At 44.0% G+C, this 20,043-nt stretch overlaps 1 protein-coding gene across 1 annotated transcript in view; it reads right to left on the bottom strand.

Annotated features, from left to right (window-relative positions):
• GPSM1 (G protein signaling modulator 1) overlaps positions 1–19,292 on the bottom strand; it is a 134,708-nt gene extending 115,416 nt beyond the window's left edge. Inside the window, exon 1 of the mRNA XM_069069184.1 lies at positions 19,038–19,292. Within this exon, the coding sequence (XP_068925285.1) occupies positions 19,038–19,096 (59 nt within the window). The 5' untranslated portion in view covers positions 19,097–19,292. The remainder of the gene's footprint in view (positions 1–19,037) is intronic.
• Positions 19,293–20,043: the final 751 nt, after the last annotated feature.

Here is a 20,043-nt window from a genome sequence, read left to right as displayed (position 1 = left end):
TTCTTTCTTTCTTTCTTTCTTTCTTTCTTTCTTTCTTTTTTCTTTCCCTTCCTTCCCTTCCTTCCCTTCCTTCCTTCCTTCCTTCCTTCCTCCCTTCCTTCCTTCCTTCCTTCCTTCCTTCCTTCCTTCCTTCCTTCCTTCCTTCCTTCCTTCCTTCCTTTTCAGAGACAGAAGTTCTCTTCGCATTGCTCCAAGTCAGCAAAATAGCTCTGATGGAAAACAATTCTTAAAATTGACAGAGGTGTCAACATGCAAACTGACAATGCACAACTAATGACTTCAGGCTTTAGAAATGTGTGGATGGATGGGTTCTATTTTCGGGTGCTGAGCAGTCTCACATTCTGGTTATGTTATGGGCATTATCCTGAATGCTATTATTCACTATCTGCTTTCAGACAGGGCTTGCTTCCACTCTTTTTTTAAGCCAATGGCCTGAACCTGGTTCCACTTAACTTGATATTCAGTGTCTCAGAAAATTCTCAATATATCCCAAATATTAGAGATCAATCTCTTTGGGAGTTTGGATTGGAGACAGGTCCTCTCAATCCATGAGTTTGTTTTATAGATGAGAACCAGGAGGGTGCTATGAGAAAATAGAGTTCCTTTTCATTTACCTCACAATGTCAGAGCTCTAGACACAGACTATTATTATGATGTTAGGATGCTTTGTGATATAATAGTATATAATATATATAACAGACACAATAGTAATAATAATAATAAAAATTTATATACATAATTTAGGTTTGCAAATTGCCTTACACATCTTTGATCTCTATAGGAACTCTGTGAGGTAGATGCTATTATTACTCCCTTTTTAAAGATATGAAAACGCAGGGGAAGGGAAGGAAAGAAAATGGAAAGTACGTTTATATAGCATCCCCTTTGTGCCTGGCACTGTGCTAACCACTTTACAAATATCTCATTTGAGCCTCACAACTCTGTGAGACAGTTGCTATTATTATCCCTATTTTATATATGAGGAAACTGAGGCAAACAAAGGTTAAGTGACTTGTCCAGGGTCACTCAGCTTCTAAATATCTGAGGTCAGATCTGAACTCAGGGCTTCCTGACCAAACCCAGCACTCTCTCCACTGTGCCACCTAACTGTCGAGGCTGAATTTGAATTCATGTCTTCCTGAGTATTGCCAATACTTTAAGACACTGAGCCACCCAGCTGCCTTAACTTAATATAGATATCTAATTAATTCTGTGGGCTCAGGTTTGAATACCCTCCCCAGAGTCACAGGGCCCCATCACAAGAAGTCAGGTTTTGAAGGGGAACATGCAGAGGGCAGAACACTACTGGTCTGTATAGCCTCGATTATCTTTTGAGAAAATCCCCTCTGAGCTCAAATAGTTTAATGTTCTCTTTGTAGGAGAAAGATTAGACTGCAATGGCATGAACAAAGCAAGCTTATTTGGGGGTAGGTGTGAGGGAAGGAATTGATTTGCCAGACACCCTTCATATACATAAAAGATACAGAAACCCAAGGGTAGTGAGAATGTATTATACCAGGATTGTTGTCACAATCACCATTATTTTATTAGGTATTGCTGTAGATTTACAAAAAAGCAAAGAATGGTAGGAAGAAGTATAGTTGAGCTCCCTCCAGAAAAAGTCAGTGAGTCACCTGTCCGGGCCAGGTTGGCAAAGGGAGACAGATAGAGAGGTCTGCGGACACTGGGATCAGATCCAGAACACACTGAATAGGGAGCACTCTAGTGCCTAGAGAGAGGCTGTGTGCGTACCAGATCCAAATTAGAGAATGTAGATTCCTCACACTAAAGGACTGAAAGTCTGGCCTACAGAAAGTATGGAGAGCAGGGCTAATTTCAGTGACCTGCCAGTATGTGGTTGTCTTTTTGCCACAGCCAAGTTATTGTTATTTATACTCCCAAGTGCAAGCTAATCTCAAGCGTAAAAGAGAAAGTCTTGAACAATATCGCTCCATTTTCCAGGCTCTTAGATATGCCTTTTAAAAATGGACGAAGCCTTTGATAGTAGAACAAAGAAAAGGGATCTGAAGAGACAGACAGGAATCCTAACCTGGTGTCAAAAGGTTTTGGAGGGTGGGAGAATATGGCATAAAGAAGGGCCAGTGAACATTTGGTTCTGAAGAACAGATTTTTGTGAAACTCTTTCTAAAGAGGAGGGGACTGGACCCTTAGGGGCAGTTACTTGTTTTCTAAGGAATTAGAATGTGGATTCATATGTGCCAACAGGCATTAGATCATCCAGTAAGGACCAGAGCAAGGAGAGATGAGTAGTGGTGCCCGAGGGGCACCGATGCAGCTATCTGTCTGCCTGATGAAAAGGATAGAGGTCTGCTGTATTCCCAGGGCACGTAACCAGCACATGACAAACAACTTCCAAGACAACTCCCTACTGGTGGTGATTCATGAGGGCACAAATGATACTGCCAAAAGGAATCTAGAATCCATTGCTAAAGATTATGAAGTCTTGGACAAGAAACTAAAGACCTTAGGGGTACAGGTGGTGTTTTCATCACTGTTGCTGATCAAAGGCAAGGGCTTCAAAAGAGAACGGCATATTTGGGAAATGAACAGCCTGCTAAAAATATGATGAGTTATAAATGAAGCTCCCATATGTATCACAATATTTATAAGAAAAAAACAATGTGTGTGACAAGGAAGAACTAGAAACAAGTAGATGCCCACTGATTGGCAAATGGCTAAAAGAAACTGGGATATATTAATGTAATAGAACAGCACTGGGCTATAAGAAACACTGATAGGTTCAGAGAAGAACAGAAAGACATATCAACAAAATGAAGTAAGCAGAACCAAGAAAACAATACACATAATGGCTACAACAATGTAAATGGAAAGAACAATGAATACTGAACTGCATAATTATATACCAACTTATACCTGAAGAAGAAATAAGAAAATGTACTTCCCTCACTTCAGTGGAGACATAGCTGAGGAACTAAGGCCGTGGAACACTGAAGATACTGTCAGTCCCCTTTAATATGTTGATTAGCTTTGATGAATGATTGTATCCCTCCCCCACCCCACACACACTTTTTTTATTACAAGGGAATGGTTTGCCAGACAAGGGAGTAGGGGAGGGATATATTCAGAAATGGAGATAATGTAAAAAAGAGAGTAATATATTTTTAAAAAGAATATGGTTTCTGAAAATTGGACTTGGATTTCTGGATCATGGCTTAGAATTATTACAGGGGTGAACAACCTGTGGCCTTGAGGCCACATGTGACCCTCTAGGTCCTCAAGTGCAGCCCTTTAACTGAATCCAAATTTCACAACAAATTACCTTCATAAAAGGATTTGTTCTGTAAAACTTGGACTCAGGGGGCGGCCAGGTGGCTCAGCAAGTAAGAGCACTGGCTCCAGTGTCGGGATGACCTGGGGATCAAATCTGGGCTCAGATACTTAGTACCACACCCAGAAATAACTGGCTGTGTAACCTTGAGCAAGTTACTTAACCCCAATTGCTTTAAAAAAAAAAACTTGGACTCAGTCAAAAGGCTCCATCCAAAGACCTAGAAGGCCAGTTTCCCCACCCCTAGAGAAGAATGACCAGCTCCTGGCCAGAGATGAAGTTTGCCTAACATGTATTGGTAAGAATGTATTCTCTGGAGAATGGTCAGTCTAATGAAAAGGGCTTTAAACTGAAAAGGAAGAAAGTAGGAGAAAGCTGCCAAGCTTGATACCCTAGGCAATTGTTACAATGTAGAAAGAACACTAGTAGATATGCCTAGAAATCTGTAGGAGACAAAAGATAAAATACAATATAAGAGCCAGCAATAAGACTTATGGCCTCATATTTCTATACAAATACATAAATTATGGTTAGGAGGTGAGGCAAAGCAGAGATCCAAATGCAAGGAGGCAAATTTGATTCCACAGATATCCTGAGGCTTGTTGGAATGAGACTCATGACAGGGATGTAGACCTGGAAAGGTAAAATTTATCCGAAAGGAACATAATAAATTGGGGGGGGGTAAAGAGGAAAGGGCACTGAATATGATTGTGTATGAAGAAGTACATACATCCATGTGAGAAAATTCAGGAACTAGAGGAGAACAGCATGGTAGAGAGCATTTGGGAAAAGACTAACGGGGAGAGACAGAATTGTAATTTTGGCATCTGAGTATTCTACGGATGAATCAAATGGAAAGAAACTGATGAATACAGACTACAAATGAATCAAAGGAGATAACTGTAAAGTGCTTCACACCCCATACCCACCACATAGTAAGCACTGTATTAATGCTAGCTATTGTTGTTATTATTGAATGGACAGCAATACTTCTGGACAACCTTTTCAAAGCGGATTTGAAATCAGTAGTTAATTCAAGTGACTTTTTAGGTTTGGGTCTGTTGCCCAGCTCTTCAGAAGTGGTTTCTGTGCTCTAGGGACTGGTCCTACAATTTTGAGATCTATAAGTAAACAGAAGTCCTTGAGTTGTGGTTAAGTTATTTTCCTAGGTTTTCTTCAGGTATGAATTACTGGAAGTGGACCAATTAGCACACACACACTAACCAATTATGGTTTCTTCATGTTTTTTAACTCCTCCTGAGAACTGAGAGACCAGGATCGCAATAAACCAACCAAATTCTTACTTTACTCTGGATGTCAGGGAGAAAATGAGGGAAGAAGACACATGGTACAAAGGAAGGGAAATAAATGTCTCTTTTTTCACTACTGAATCACGGTCATCTGCAAGCTGGGCACAATCTGGGAGCATGGTGACTGGCAACTGGGCTACTTTCACTGAAAAAGGGCATTTTACCCAGGGTACATGTTCAATTATTCCTGAATTACAGGGACCCAGTTTGTATTATGGGTTCCTCATGAATATATCAGTATCACCATAGGTATGATGTCATAGTCTAGGAAGAGGCTAGGGAAGTATCAAGAGTTCATCAAAACAATTCCTGCTGGCAAGAGAAAGTACAAGAGAAGGAAGATTAGCCATAGGATTGTTTGAGAGAGTTCTTGGAGAAGATTCCTTTTCCTGTCTCCTATCCTTCAAAGTCTTCCCTAGCAGTTCATCCTATACTCTAACTACCCTTACCCCACACACTTTTATGGAACCCTACTGAAGTTCAGAGGCTGTTGTTTACAATTGTGGAAAGAGGAAAGGCAGTACACAAGGGTCACCTCTATGACTCTTGACTCTCACTCATTCTCCATTTCCTATTTCACTTTATTTAGGCAAATCAGAGTTCTGTGGGAAACTAGCCCTCAAAGAACTGAGTTCCTGACCTTCAAGAAGTGGGGTCCCCTGTTGGCTTATAGGATTAGAGGCAGGGGTTAACTCTATATGCCGTGTTTCCTAGAGTTTCAGTGGGCTCTGAGAACACTATAAATAGTCCATGGCAGATTAGTGGAATCTTTAGCCTTGAAAGAAATCATTTCCTTTGGCCTTTGGAACAAGGGGAGGGATGTGTAGAGAGCTTGACAGCTGAGTGAGTGTAGCCAGCTTGTGTGGGGCTCTGGCAGCCCAAAGCCCTGTCTCTATAGCTGTTACTGTTTCTCCTTCCTTGTCAATGACTGTCTTCCTGACTTTCCTCGACTTCATATGATTACTCCTCTTTTCTTTCCTGAGGATGGATCACAGGCAACATGATAAAGTGTAAAAAACACTACATTTGGAAACAAAGTTTAAATCTCATCTCTGTTCCTTGGAGAACAAGGTCACCTTGTGACTTCAGAGGACATTTCATTTATCTGTGCCTCATTTTTCTTTTAATCTGTAAAATGAGGGATTTGGATTAAATAATCTCTGAGGTTCCTTTCAGCTATAAATTGATGATGATTCAATGACCTCTGGAAAGCAAGAAGATGGAAACAAGCCCTTTTCACAAAGCCAGTCAAAAGAAGGGGTCTAGAATGGGGTAACCATTAACATATTTTGTCCTTCCTGGACCATACTTCTTGGGGACTTTTTAAAAGGTGCAATAGGAGTTTCTGAAATTTATAGCAAAGTGAAAAAGAAATTTATAGCTTAGCAAAGTGGCCACTAGGTCCTCTCTTGGGCTCTAAATCACCATGTTTCCAGTTGTCAAGATGAGGGAAGCAGGTGCCAATTAGCACCAATTAGCTAAGCTCTTGGAAAAACAAGAATCCTTTGTATATTCCTAGCTTAAAGTTCTTACTATGTGACTTCAACTCATCATTCTCCATCATAGGCAGTAGAGTTAAGTATTTCTATTCCTCTTTCACAAATAGGAAAACAAGGAAAATACCAAGGCACAATGAGTTTTCTAAGATGTCTCTCTCATTCTCTCTCTCTCTCTCTCTCTCTCTCTCTCTCTCTCTCTCTCTCTCTCTCTCTCTCTCACACACACACACACACACACACACACACATGCACGTACACATGTGCACATTCACTTGGCATAGGGTACCTGTCTCTCTCCATAAAATGAATAATCTTTTCTGATCCTTATTGTATTACTCAAATGATCACATATACACTTATCTGTTTGCAAGTTATATGTCAGTAGAATCTAAGCTCCATGAGGGTAAAGACTGGTTTTGATTTGGTTTGGTTTGGTTTATACCCTGGTATAAGGACCAGGTATAATGCTAAGGCATGGTGCATTGCATAAGAGAGGTGCCTAAGATATGCTTGTTGATTTTATTGGATAATCAAACCAAAGGGTACTGATAGAGGAATAGAAAAGGCACGATTTTAAGTTCTAAATCTGTTACACTGATAGTTCAACAACCTATGTCATTCCATATAATCCTAATGGGGTGATTGGAATACTTGGCAAGGGAAACCAAAGCTTCTCAAAGAGGAAAGCAAGGGGAGCAGAGCACCATTTCTTCTCCTGGAAGTTTGGGTTCTGCTGTCCCACTTCTGAGTGGTCAGACAAGGCCTGGGTTTGCTTCTCCCCAGTTCCCATTCCCCAGCCCCAAAAGCTGAAATTACTCTGGCCAGGAAGGGGATGTTTGGAGATCTCTGGGTTTAAGTCACACTGAATTGCTACTCCTGACTCCCAAATGACCAGAAAAAAAGCTTTTTTAAAAATGTCAGTTCGATGAAGCAAAACAATGACATTTGACTCCATGAGGACAAGCCTGAGCAAGAAATTAAATTTTTCATTTTTGGCCATTGTTTTGGCCTCCTATAGACACTGCCTGAAAGAACTAAGGGAGAAAGGTTGCCTAGTAACTGGGATGTCCCTGGAGTATTACTGGTTCCCAGAGGTCTTTTGGGGACAGCCTTAAAGCTTTATAAGCCCCAGCCTTTGGCAGTCATTTCCTGTGGTGGCTTCAGGACTGAAAAAAGGAACTTGGTCCTGAGGGGAGGGGGTGGAAATAGTAACCTCTTATAAACCTTTTCCAGTTCATAGATTCACAGAATTTCAGTGTTAGAATAAACCTTAAAAATAACAGAATCCTCCTACTAACTGCAGGCTAGTTTGGGATTTCTTTTTCAAAGCTGGTTAGGCCCTTGCCTCAGAAACCAGGACTGAGAGAGAAGAGCTTAGAGGTCACCATTCCATTCTCCCAAAACCCTCAAGACAAAGGACCAACTGGTGAATGTCCATCACTATAGAAGGTCTGGGAACTCCCACTAGGAAAAACCACAATTGCCATTAAGGGGCAATGGCCCCCAGTCCTAGAACAATGACTGATAATAGAGGCCTCAGGTTAAGTGGTCCCAGTCTTGGCTGAGAGTGTGGGGTAGGGCCAGGGATGACTGGCAGACTGAGAAGTAGAGCAGAAAGAAAACTTGCTCTAAAGTCAAAGGCCGTGGCTTAAAATACCACCTCTTACGGTTACTGCCTGTGTGATTCTTCACTTGAAAAAGTGAAGGGTTAGACTAGATGGTCTCCGATGTTCCTTTCAGTTCTGGATCTATATTTTATGATTCCCAGAAGATCAAAATAAGATCATTGTGGGCTAGTGATGAGGCAAAGGGATATTTTTCCCCCACTCCATCCCCTTTAAGGGCAGACTCTACCTTCACATACTTATTCCTCTTATTGTTTCCCAACATCAGTCAATGAAATTACCCCTCTAAAGTCTAGCCTATATATTCACCACTTGTTCCTTTGCTTCTTTTCACAACTGATTCCTCCAACACAGAGACAATTTCAGTGGGATAGAGAGAGAGAGAGCAGCAGGCACCAAGGCCTTATATCCTTGGCTCAAATTCTCCCTCATTTTCCATTACCTTCAGCTCCTTCCCCTGCTTTCAGACTGGGACAAACAGTCTTTTTGAAAAGGGACTGTTTGTTTTTTGCTTTTTTTTTTTTGTACTCTAGTGCTTAGCACAGTGTCCTGGCGCATAGTAGGTGCTCAATAAAAACCAGTTGACTTCCTGACTTTCCCCAGGCAGACCAAAGGCTCCTGACAAATTGTCCTTCTACATAATGAATGATAGATGCTCAGCCAGTGGGTCTCCTGATTTGGATAGCTCAACAGCAGGGAAGGTGTAGCAGCAAGCACCCCAGTGTCCCCAGGGTGCCTGCTCACACAAGTTCTTGGATCTGCTTTGTTAAAGGAAAGCAACTCAAAATGGGTTAACAAGCTTACTTTAATCAGTCAGACATATATCGTTTACCTTGTTCAGGAGAAAAGGTCAGCACCCTGAACCTCAAAGTATACAGGCATAATTATCAAGACAGAAACATCAAGTAGACAGATTTCCAAACTGTCCAACCATCACATCCATACCCAGTCAACATCTGGGTTTCCACATTCTGGGTTTTTCAAAGCCGGGGGACTCTCAACAACGGCTTCCCATAATTCAGATCAAATTACAGAACACTTCTCAAAGTGAGTCCCAAAACAAAGCTACACATCAGGGCCTATATAGCCCTCTCCTGGCTCAGAGAATGCAACAACCCCACTGACTCACTGGCCAATCAAGAAGCATCCACTGAAAAACAAGCCTCCCTCCCCAGGCCTCTGGTGCACTTTAGCCTAGGGGCAGGGAAGATCCTCCAAATTTGCATTCCCATTACAGAAGGGATAACAAATGCACATTTCCCTTTGGTCTCTGGAGCAGAGGAAGTGATGCTGGAAGCCCTGACACCTGGGTGAGTGTGGCTAACTTATATAGGCCTGTGTTTCTCTGACCTTATCTCTGTAACCCTGTGTCAATCTCTCTGCCCTCAAATGTCTGTCTTCCTTTATATTCTTGATTCCCTTTGGCTTAATTTCCCCCTCTTTCTTTGGCTAGGATGGATGATCTGGAGCCCTGGGAAGCTACAGTTAATAAGAGGAGAAATAACTCTGCCATGTGAGCCACAGGAAGCAAGAAGAGCTTACCACTTCCTGGCCCTTTGGGTCCTGCCAATGGTGCTAAGTTCCCAGTCTCTCAAAAGGGCCCCCAATGAGCAACCTAGAATAATGTGGAGGTGGTGCTGGGATATGGTGTAAGAAGTGCTAGGGATTCAGGGCCTGCACTCAAAGCCCAGCTCTGCAACTTACTACATACATGACCAAGATCCAGTCATTTCCCTTCTCTCAGCTGGTGTTGTCTAATGTGTAAAATAAGGGGGTTGAAACTCTAAGGTTCCTTCCAGCTCCATACCTGATTCCAAAGACCCAGACCTTCCACAGTTTGCCCATAGTCATCTGCCAAGTCAAATGATCACCTTCCTGCTCTCTACCTGCCCACTATGGTGAAGCCAACAGCTTCTGTGTATCCCTATGAAGTCTGCCCCTGCTGCCATACCTTCAGGGGGAGGGCTAGGATCTGCCTGCCCAGGTCTCCAAGGTTTTAACAAGGATACAAAGGAATGAGAAAGGAGAGGGGATGCAAAGCAATGAATGCCACTCAAAAGTAGAGAAGTTATCACAGCCAAGGAAAACAAGATGTAGAAAGGCTATTCTTCGTGCTTCTGTCCTTTCCTTCTCCACAGAGAACCAGAGCCTGGAGAAGAGTTAGGACAATGCACCTCTCTTTTTTCAGTACAGAGGTGGAGGACTATGGTTATGGAATATTACATACATTGCCAGATATAGCATTTCTGCCAAGCCCTCTACCAGCCAGTCGTCGTTATCACTCCAATGTCTCTCCTCTGCCCCCTCCCCCCTTCCTCCTCCCTTCTTTCTCACCATAATGGTGCAGAACTTAGTGTAGACACCCAAGCATTTCAGCCCATTGTAGCTTAGAAATCCTAAGGTCAAGTGATCTACCAGCTGCAGCTTTTCCAGTAGCAGGAATTTTGGGTGTGTACCAACCACCAATGTCCACTGGCCTAGTACCTTCATAGGCCTTTAAGGACGTGTGAGTATGCATGGAGAATTTACCTTCTTACCAACCCTGATTTTGTGACTGTGCCCTTCAGAAGAAGGCTGGCCTCTTCTCCTTGCACTTTCAAGACTGACTCTGGCCTTCTTAATAGCCCCTTTTTAATATAATGACCAGAAAAAGGGTACTAGCCAGGGCCTCAAAGCTTACCATTCTGCCCTGAAGCTAGGCTGGCTAGCTCCAGCTCCACCAGCGCGACAGCCGCCATCTTGGCCATCTAGCCCTGGCATTCATTCCAGGAGATTGATGGAAAAGTCAAACCAAAGTGCCATAGGTGACACTGCCCTGCTGGGCACTAACTCCTACCCACTCACATCCTTGGCAATTTGCCCACCAATTTATCTTCTGGTAAGGTAATCTATAAGTAACATCCCCTCTTCCAGCTTCCCCTTCATATCCATAGTCATAGCCTCTACAGTATGAAGGTGAGTTGAGTATGGAAAATGCCCCATACCACTGATCAGCCCCTCACCCCTAGGTCCTGCTTCTGTGGCTGGGACTTTAGAAGAGCACCAGATCTCACCCCTGATATCTGTGTACTCTCAGGCAGCCTCTTAAACTTCCCCAGTGCTGCCCAAGACTCACCATCCCTCCCTCCCACAGGTTGGCTAGAATTAGTTTGCCCTCCATTGCTACTCCCTGTTTTATTGATTGCCTCCTAGAAGCCACCATTCCCCTGCCCCTGAGACACCCCATGAGTCCCCGCCTTCCCAGCCCTTCAGCAGCCCTGAGTAGCCAAACCTCAGTCCTACTTCCAGTGCCCCTGCTCAGGTTGGGAATCCCTCCCCCTACCTCTTTGGGGGTGGGGTGGAGTTCACCACTTCCTGCCCTGGCAGCCAAAGTCCTGCTTCTGTGATTATACCCTTAGAGATGAAGCTGGGCTCCATTTCTGGCACCTATATTCATACCCTCTCTTTGTCTCCCATATCATGCAGCAACCCAGAATTTCCTTCACTTAACATCCTAAAGGTAGCAATCCTAGGCCCTCCAGTTTGGCATTCAGCTCCCTGCTAGCCTGATCATCTTTCCCATTGACATCACCACTGTTGCTGATCTGGAGCCTCACCTCCCAGGCCTGCTGGCCTGATTTGCCACCTTATCGCCACAGGCTGCTAGAATAGCTGAATGGCAGTGTCAAAGACAGTATCAGCCTGCTAAGGACAGACACTAACACCTGCCTCCTGACCAATTGCTTCTATAGGGCTTTGAGGGAAGGAAGAAGAGGGATCAATCGACTACTTCCTACACTTGTCTTTCATGCCCTACTCCCACGATCTCTGAAGAGAAGCCAAGGCTCTACCCTCATCACCTGCATGCCTCCTAGAAGCCCCTTAGAAACTCCCTAAAGTGACATCTCATGAGATCAACCCAGCTCCCATCTGGCTGCTCACCAGGCTAGCCATATCACTGGTACTTACTTACCTGCCAGGTCCCAACTGTTCTATTGGCTGCTGAAGGGTACAAACAGTCCCATAGAAAAGCAGGAATTACCCCTATACACCAACCTTCCTGCTCATCTGCCTGCCAATTTGTTATTTAATAAAATTATTATTGAATAGCTTCTCCTCCCCAGTTCCCTAGAGAGGAATGTGGGAGATGGGGTTGGGGGTAGGAAAGAGGGAGAGGGAAGGAGGGAGAGGGAAGTGAAGGAGGAGGGAGGGAGGGAGGGGGAAAGGGATGGAAAGAGAGAGAGAGAGAGAGAGAGAGAGAGAGAGAGATTTGTTCACTTCCCATCTTCTCTTGAGAGGAGTCTGGGTTCTACCTGGACACCTATACTAACCTTCACCAGACTCTGAAATCTCTACCAGTTAACATACAAGGAAAGATTGCTTAGGCTTCTCCAGCCCCCAGCTCCACCACTCTTCCCTGCACTATGGTCTTGATCACTTACTAACAATCACCACCTAGCCCTGACCACCAAAGATTATTTGTGCTCCCTCCTCCAAAGCCTTTTGGTCTTGCTCACCAAGGGCTATCAAGATCTGCTTTGCCAGACCAACTTGTGGATGCCCCCCCCCTTTCTCATTCTGCCCCTCAGTTGCTACCTTGTGGGGAAAAGAAGTGCCAGTTTCTTAGCCTCTTTACCAGTTTTTTCATACTTGTTCTACCCCTCCTACCCCTATTAAACTAAATTATTGTCTGGGTTGCTCACTCTTCCATTGAAGACAATGACTACCATCTTCTATTGGCATAATTCTAGATTTGGGGCACCTAAGCAAATATTTCAGGGAACAAATAACTGAGAAGAGGGGGATTTGTGCTAAAGGAGGGCATGCAGTAAGGTTGGTTTAAAATCAAGCTTGTTTTTAGAACATGTGACATACCCCTGTATTCCAAGGAAGCCTAACTTGTCAGTCTTTCTGCCCTAAAAAGCCCTAACCAGAACATATCACAGTTTATGTACAAAGCCCATTTTCCCTAGGGGGAAGGAAAAGAATCCTTTTCTGCATCCCAATCTGCCTTCTCACCTTTGGCCTCTTGCCAAAGAAGAGATATACTGAATCATAAGACCCATAATAGGTAGCCTAGTCCAAAGGCCAGCAAAAAGCATGTCTAGTATGTCATCTGGGACCTTCATGATGATCTAGCTGCACTTAGCCTTATAAATCTGCAAGGTCTTACTTTGTGATGAATTCCTCCCAGGGGGAAAAGGGAATAGGGGAGGATTCTGGTTCATAATTTTCTAGGAGTCTAAAGAGTAAGGTTCTGAGCTGAGCTCCTTCAGAAATGACTGGCCTTTCAAGAGTAGGTGTTTCATCTCCGTCCTGTTCTCCCCTTCTACCCCTGAAATCGAAAGTGTTTCACCTGGTCTTGGCTGGACCCCCACGCTGGGTGACTTGGGGACCCAGATCACAGGCACATCTCAACTTTTCTCTCATTGTTTCCCAAGGAGAAACAAGAGTGATCTGGGATGGAAAAAAATGGGTTCTAGACATTTCTCCAGATCACTCTGAATACTGTCTCGTTTTCTTGAAATATTTTTAATCCCTGCTTTCCATTTAGCTTGGCCTATAGAGCTTGAATGAACTTGAGGACTTGTTTGTCAGCCATACGTCTCAGGATTCCTCAGCCACATGGCTCAGTAAATGGGCTCCCCGCCCTGCTTCATTTCCTGATGATCTGGGAATCATAACCTGGTTCCAACTACAGCTACTTCTCCTCTCAGGGGTCCTCAACAGGCTGGCCAAGTGGGAGGGAAGGGGTCTGAGCTACCAAAGAGGGCTTTTCCTGCTGGGAAGGGGGCTTGGGAGCAGCTCTGGAATGTTCTAGTCAACAAAATTCCATCCATTTGACTGTTCCTGTGGCTTCTCCCCCACAATGATTGGCCATTCATTGTCCCACCAGAAAATCACCTCAGTGTGTTTGCATTCATAGCTTGTGTTTTGTTTGGAGCATTCAGACTAATTATTTAATCAGAAGATTATCATTTCCTCCAAAGGGATTTGAAAATATTTGCTGTGTGCTTTTATGCTATCTTAGGAGCCAGATTCTCCCCTATCTTTCTATCAAGATAACAATTCCTAATTTCATAATGGGAAATTGATTTTATATTCAGAACAAAAATTGGCCTTTCAGGTAACTTTTTGGAGATGTACCCATTTATTCTATAAAGTAAAAGATGCCAACATTAAACACCCTGGGAAGGAAATGTGGGTAACACCTTCAACCAATCAATCAACAAGCATTTATTAAGCATCTACTGTGTACCAGGCACTGTATGAAATGCTAGAGATACAAAGACAAAAATACAATTCCTGCTCTCAAGTAGTTCACATTCTATGAAATTCAGGGAATTTACAGCTCAAATGAGGAGACACACACAAAGAAACAACTCTAGCAGAGAGTGCTGCATCACCACCTTGGAGTGATATAAATACCATATGTCAAGGCTGTAGAATAGAAGGACAAAGTCTTGTGAAGCTTAAGAATGATCTTGCATTAGATAGATAGATAGATAGATAGATAGATAGATAGATAGATAGATAGATGTTCAATTGTGTTTGACTCTTCATGACCACCACTTGGGAGTTTTCTTGGCAAAGATATTGCAGTAGTTTGACATTTCCTTCTCCAGATCATTTTACATATGAGGAAACTGAGGCAAACAGGGTTAAGTGACTTGCCCAGGGTCACACAGCTTGTAAGTGTCTGAGGCTGGATTTGACCTTAGGTCTTCCTGAATTCAGGCCTAACGCTTTATCTATTATGCCCCTTCACTGCCCCAGACAGAGAGATAATATGTATGTAGATACATACATACATACCTATACATGCATAAAAATCTGGGAAAAATACATGTATACATATAGATGTGTTCATAACATATATATACAATGTACATACATGTATATGCACACATAAATATACATATATACACACATATACATATACACATACGTGTGTGTTTATATATGCATTATAGAGCAGCAAAGATCAGAAAGTTAAGTGTCCAGGGTCACATAACAGTGACCCAGTAGTCTCAAAACCAGGATTTGGATCTAGGTCTCCAGCCCTGAGTTCAGGGCTTTGCTCAGTGTACTGCAATGCTTTCTGCCTGCTCTTTCTCTCCTGATCAGATGGAGTGGAAGACACAGCTCGCTTAAGCTTATCTCATTCTCATCTTGTTCCCTATGTTCACCAGTTCTGGGTTTCAGTTGGACCACACAGGTATTCCAGACTGCACCCATCACTGGATGACCAGATCTGGAAAACAAAAGTCCAAATTGACCATGACCTGTGCTTTTTGTCTTTGTCCTAATGAAACCAATTCTGGGTTTCTTTGTCCCTCATCCTAGCTGGGAACTGCTATCTGAGTGTTTCTTCATTTGGGTAATGGGCTAATCCCTGGAAAAGTCCTGTCCTTGTGTGTAGGTATGTTTGCAATGACCCATAAATAACACTCCTTACCATTAGCCTATCACACATTAATCACATGAAAAGACGGTCAAGGTTTCACTTTCTTTTCTACTTCTGAAGCTCAGGTAGCAGCAGGGTCAGAGAGTGGTGGCAGTGGTGGGATGCTTGTTCTTTGGACTGGCAGTCTGTAAATAGGCTCTTTAGATGAAGTTTTAGCTGTCTGGCTTCTGATTTGTGGTTGAGTTCCATTACTACTCCATTGCGTAACTATTATTGAATGTAGATGGTAACATCTTCCCTGACAAAAAGCATGCTTTCCTAAATATACCGTGTTTCCCCGATAATAAGACACTGTCTTATTATATTTTTTTGGACAGAAAAACACCAGAGGGCTTATTTTCAGGGGAGGGCTTATTTTAATGAACATTGACAGCAATTTTAATAAACAGGTAAATGTGAACAAAAAAATGTACCTTTATTCAATAAGCAAATCACTGGGGAAGAACAGGATGACGCGCTCACTGCTGCAGCTCTGATTGGATGCAGCTCGGAGGTGGCGTGCGTTTCACCAGGGAGGGGGGGACAGTGCATACAGAGGGTACCGTAATGTAGCATGTAGCGCAGGGGATCACCTTCACTACAGTAGCAATCTCAATAGGGCTTATTTTCGGGGGAGGGCTTATTTTAGAGGAATCTTACACAGTAAGGGAAGGGCTTATTTTCGGGATAGGTCTTATTATCGGGGAAACAAGGTAAAAGTTCTCTCTGTCACTTGTTCATTGGCTGTGTGACTTACTGATGGGCTCATAGCAGTAGAATAAATCCCCAAATAGCCCATCTAGCTTGACTGTTCCTTAGCCCATATGGGATTGCGATCCTAATCCTGGCCTCATCAACATGCATTATTGGTGACTGGGTGAACAAACAAAACACCAAGAATGATTCAATGAAGTCTATATCCATAATTGGGACCCCCCAATTATACTAGGTCCAATTGATGATGAGTCAATTGTATAACCCTGAAAAATGGAAAAAAAAAAGGTCACCTTTTCCTAATCTTTCCCAAGTCCTACTTTCCCCCCTAATTCTTTCATTTCTGTTGGTGGCATGACCATCCTCACAATTATCCATACTTGAAATCATGAGTCACAGTACTCAGAACTCAGAGAGACCTTAGATATCACAGAATCATTTAACATGAGGATTCATAACCTTTTTTCATGTCTTAGACCCTGTTGCCACTCAGGCGAAGCCCACTGACTCCTCAGAATATTGGTTTTAAATTCACAGGATTATAAGGAAACCACCATACTGAAATATAGTTATTAAAATATTTTTTAAAACAAGTTCATAGATTCAAGGTTAAGAACCCCTGATCTAGCCAAACTTGTTTCATTTTTATAGATAGGAAAATGAAGCCCAGAAAATGCAAGTGACTTGCCCATAGTCATCCAAGTAGTAAACTGCAAAGCTGGGATCTGAACTCAAATCTACTCTAATTCTAGATAAAGTGCTTCCCCTCTTCCACCTACAATGTGGTCTGATACTGTTGAAAAGGTGGCAGTTTTAAACTTAGGTTCTTTATTACCTATGTAACTGTGGGCAATTTACTTTTCAGCTTTGGGCCTCAATTTCCCTTATTTGTACAAATGAGGTAGAGGGCTAGATCAGTAGTATCAAACATGAAACACAAATAGAAATGGATTCCTACAGGCCACATATTGACTTAGAAAACCACTAATTAACATCATCTATATTGTATTTTTATTTTGTTAAATATTTCACAATTATGTTTTAATCTGGTTCACAGCCTGGAATTTTAAGCCTCTAAGCTAGATGGCTCTAAAGCTGTAAATCTAAGATCTTAAGTTGTCTTAGACTCTTTCCTCTATCATGCCCACATGCAATCAGTTGCCAATTTTGTCTACTTTCTCAATTCATCCCCTCTTTATATTCCCACTGCTATTCCAGTTTATGATTAGACACATGCCCATCCCCCCAATGCAATAGCACAGAAAACAGCATCAACTAATAGACTTGCTGTCCCATAATCTTCACTTATTAAGGGCCTGAATCCCAATATCTATGAGGCTGCAAATCTCCCCAAACTATCATCACTGGCTCTTGTCCGAGCTGGTCAACTAGCAAGTCCACCTCCTTTTGCTCAGCTCTAACCAATTATTGGAAACAAGGTAATCTTAAAAATCACTTTGTTTTTTTAAATTAAAGACTCTACACTTTGGGTGATTGTGAGCACTAACAATGGCCTGAGTCTCTGATGGCCTCATTGCAGTCCATAAAAATTTCATGTGCATAAAGATGCAGAGTCTATATGCTTCACTACAGGACATATTGGGGTGGCAGGCCTAGTATGTTAGCATAGATTTTCAGCAATGATTATTGGGAGGTAGAGAGACTATCAATTATCTGGAGAAACCTTGTTTCTGTGGCATGGCAAGTAGTCTCCTTAATTACAGCCTGGGTAATGCAGCACACTACCCATACACATGTGCATATATACCCATATGTATATATACATATAAATGCACATCATAAAATCATCTCTTAATTATTCATGAAATAAAGTAGAATATACATAATCCCACTGGGAGCTATATATATATTTTTTTCTATTTGCCTTCATAATGCAGCCAGAGGCACCAACTTAGTCACGTGGGTGCACCCCCTCCACATATCTGGCCAGTTCTTTTTCTTAGAGCCACACCATGGGAGTTGGGGGCTAGAGGACTGGACAGTTCTTGGAGGAAAATTCCAAAGTGGGACTGCTTTGGGCTCTTTGGTTGTCTCATCGTCTGAAATGAAATACCTATCTCTCTTGTCCATTTAGTTCCCAGAGGTCAAAAAAGCTAGCAGCCAGTTAGAAACCAGACTGGAGAATCCCTCGAGTCTGCTTTGGCAGCCAGTCCCAAGGTCTGCACTTCAGTGAGAAGAGAACTAAATGCCCCAAGCCAAGTGTGGATTGGGAAGTGAAGTCCGTCAGTCGGCTGGGGCTGAATGACAAAGGCTTCTGTCCCGGTGGGCCATCAAACCCGCTCGGCCAAAGAGCTGTTGCAGGCTGACTCGCCAGGAGCTGGATCCGCAGGGCGAGGGTCCTAGGCCATTTCCATCTGTGACAACCCCAACTCAGCCCACCACTGCCCTCTCGCGCCCTGATCCTCCCACCCGCCTCCCTCCTGCCAAGTCAGGAAAAAAATGAAGCCCCAGCCCATGCTGAATGCTTTGCCCAGCCTGGCCCGTGAAGGGTTTCCAGGGGGCAGGTGTAGGAATTAGAGAGCCGGGTAGCTGAAGCTTGGGGGACAGTGCCCTGGAGCTCATCTACAACAATAGCTCGGGGAAGGGGGGGGGGGTGCTTTTCCTGCAACTAGCCTAGGAGTGGGCGCGCCAGCCCGGGGCCAGCAGATCTGCCCGCTTCCCCCACTGCTGCAGCAAAGGTAGACTGAGGGGGAGCCTGTTGTGTCCCCCGGTTCAGACCCACCCGGCACAAGCACGCAAGGCACAGGAAGGCACATCACAACCCGCAGCCCAACGGCGGCCGCCCAGCCAGCCTGGTTTTGCTTTGTCTTCCGTCCTCCAATCTCCCGCCCCCTTTACCCCGAGGGGCAAAGGAGAGCCAAGCACACGTGCGAAAGCACCTTTCTTTTGCAAGGAGGAGACTCGGATACCCGGCACTGGGGAGGGGAAGGTAGGGCAGGGCGGGCCGGAGGAGAGCGTGGGGTTAGATGGGGGCACCGCCGAGCCTTACTTGTGCACAGAGAAAGTTGGCCAGTTGAGGCTGGAAAAGGAGGTGGCCCAGGGGGGCTACCTAAGCTGCTGTTGGCCTGGGTGACCGTGGGTGGGGGGCGGGGAAGCAGAGAGTCTGGCAGGGAGTCGGCGAAGGGTCTTTACCTGGAATAAAGTCTCTTGGTGGCTGAATTCTGGACCTCATCACTGGTCAGGCAAGCCATGAATTACCGAGAAGACAGTCCCTTCGGGGCGCGATCACTAAGTCGGCGGCAGCAGCATGAAAAGCGACCAAACCCCAGAGAGACAGTCCGAGGGAGAAAGGCTAGTGGGGAGCTGCGCCCTGGCAGTCTCCCGCGGCCAGCAGACAGATAGAGAGCTAGAACGATGGCAGCAGCGGCTAGGAAGTGATGTATAGGCAAATAAAGTCTGGGGCAGGCCCCTCCCTCGCCCTCCTGCCCCCCGCCCCCCGACCGTGATGTCATACCCGTGCACTGGGGAAGGGGTGACGGAGCTGACTTTGTTCTTTCGTGACCAGTGACAGCCGCCCCTCAATGCCCTCGCTTGGTGTGGGTTGTTCTGGGGCTGTCCAACAGCAAGAGACACCCGGCTGGCCCCTTGGGCATTGTCTCTTGCCTTTGGGGGAAGGGGGCAAGGGGACTGAGGAGAGGGATTCCTTCGAGCCTTTTCATACTCGGACAATAATGAAAACATTTCTGGTGAATTGAGAACTTTATCAAAGAGAAGCGCTTTGGGTGTTGCAAAAAGAAGCAAACTGTGAGGGCCTGGCACCCAGACCTCTTGGTCTCCTCCATAATAATAACAATAACAACAACAACTCATTTATATAGCAAGGCTTCCTCAAAATAACTCAGGGAGTTAGGGAGAGAGAACAAGTGTTTTAATCTCCATTTTATAGAACTAAGTCTCAGAGAGTTTAAGTGATTTGCCTTTGGTCACAAAGATAAAAAGCTTTGAGGCTGAGACTTGGAGCCAATTTCCTGATCCTAAGTCCAGTGCTCTTTCTATTATATCATAGCACTTACTGATTTCACTAACTTCCCTCCATTCAGTTGGAAAAGGAATTTTAAAGACCCACCATGAACAGAAAACCAAAGGCTGAAAACCAACCTGTAACATTAAGAAGGGAAGATTCACAATTAACTGGGCA

The sequence above is a fragment of the Petaurus breviceps genome, unplaced genomic scaffold (assembly GCF_028583685.1).
Source record: "Petaurus breviceps papuanus isolate PSGF00001 unplaced genomic scaffold, PetGlider_PUasm1.0 90779, whole genome shotgun sequence".
NCBI lineage: Eukaryota > Metazoa > Chordata > Mammalia > Diprotodontia > Petauridae > Petaurus > Petaurus breviceps.
This window is presented reverse-complemented; position numbering and strand designations above follow the sequence as displayed.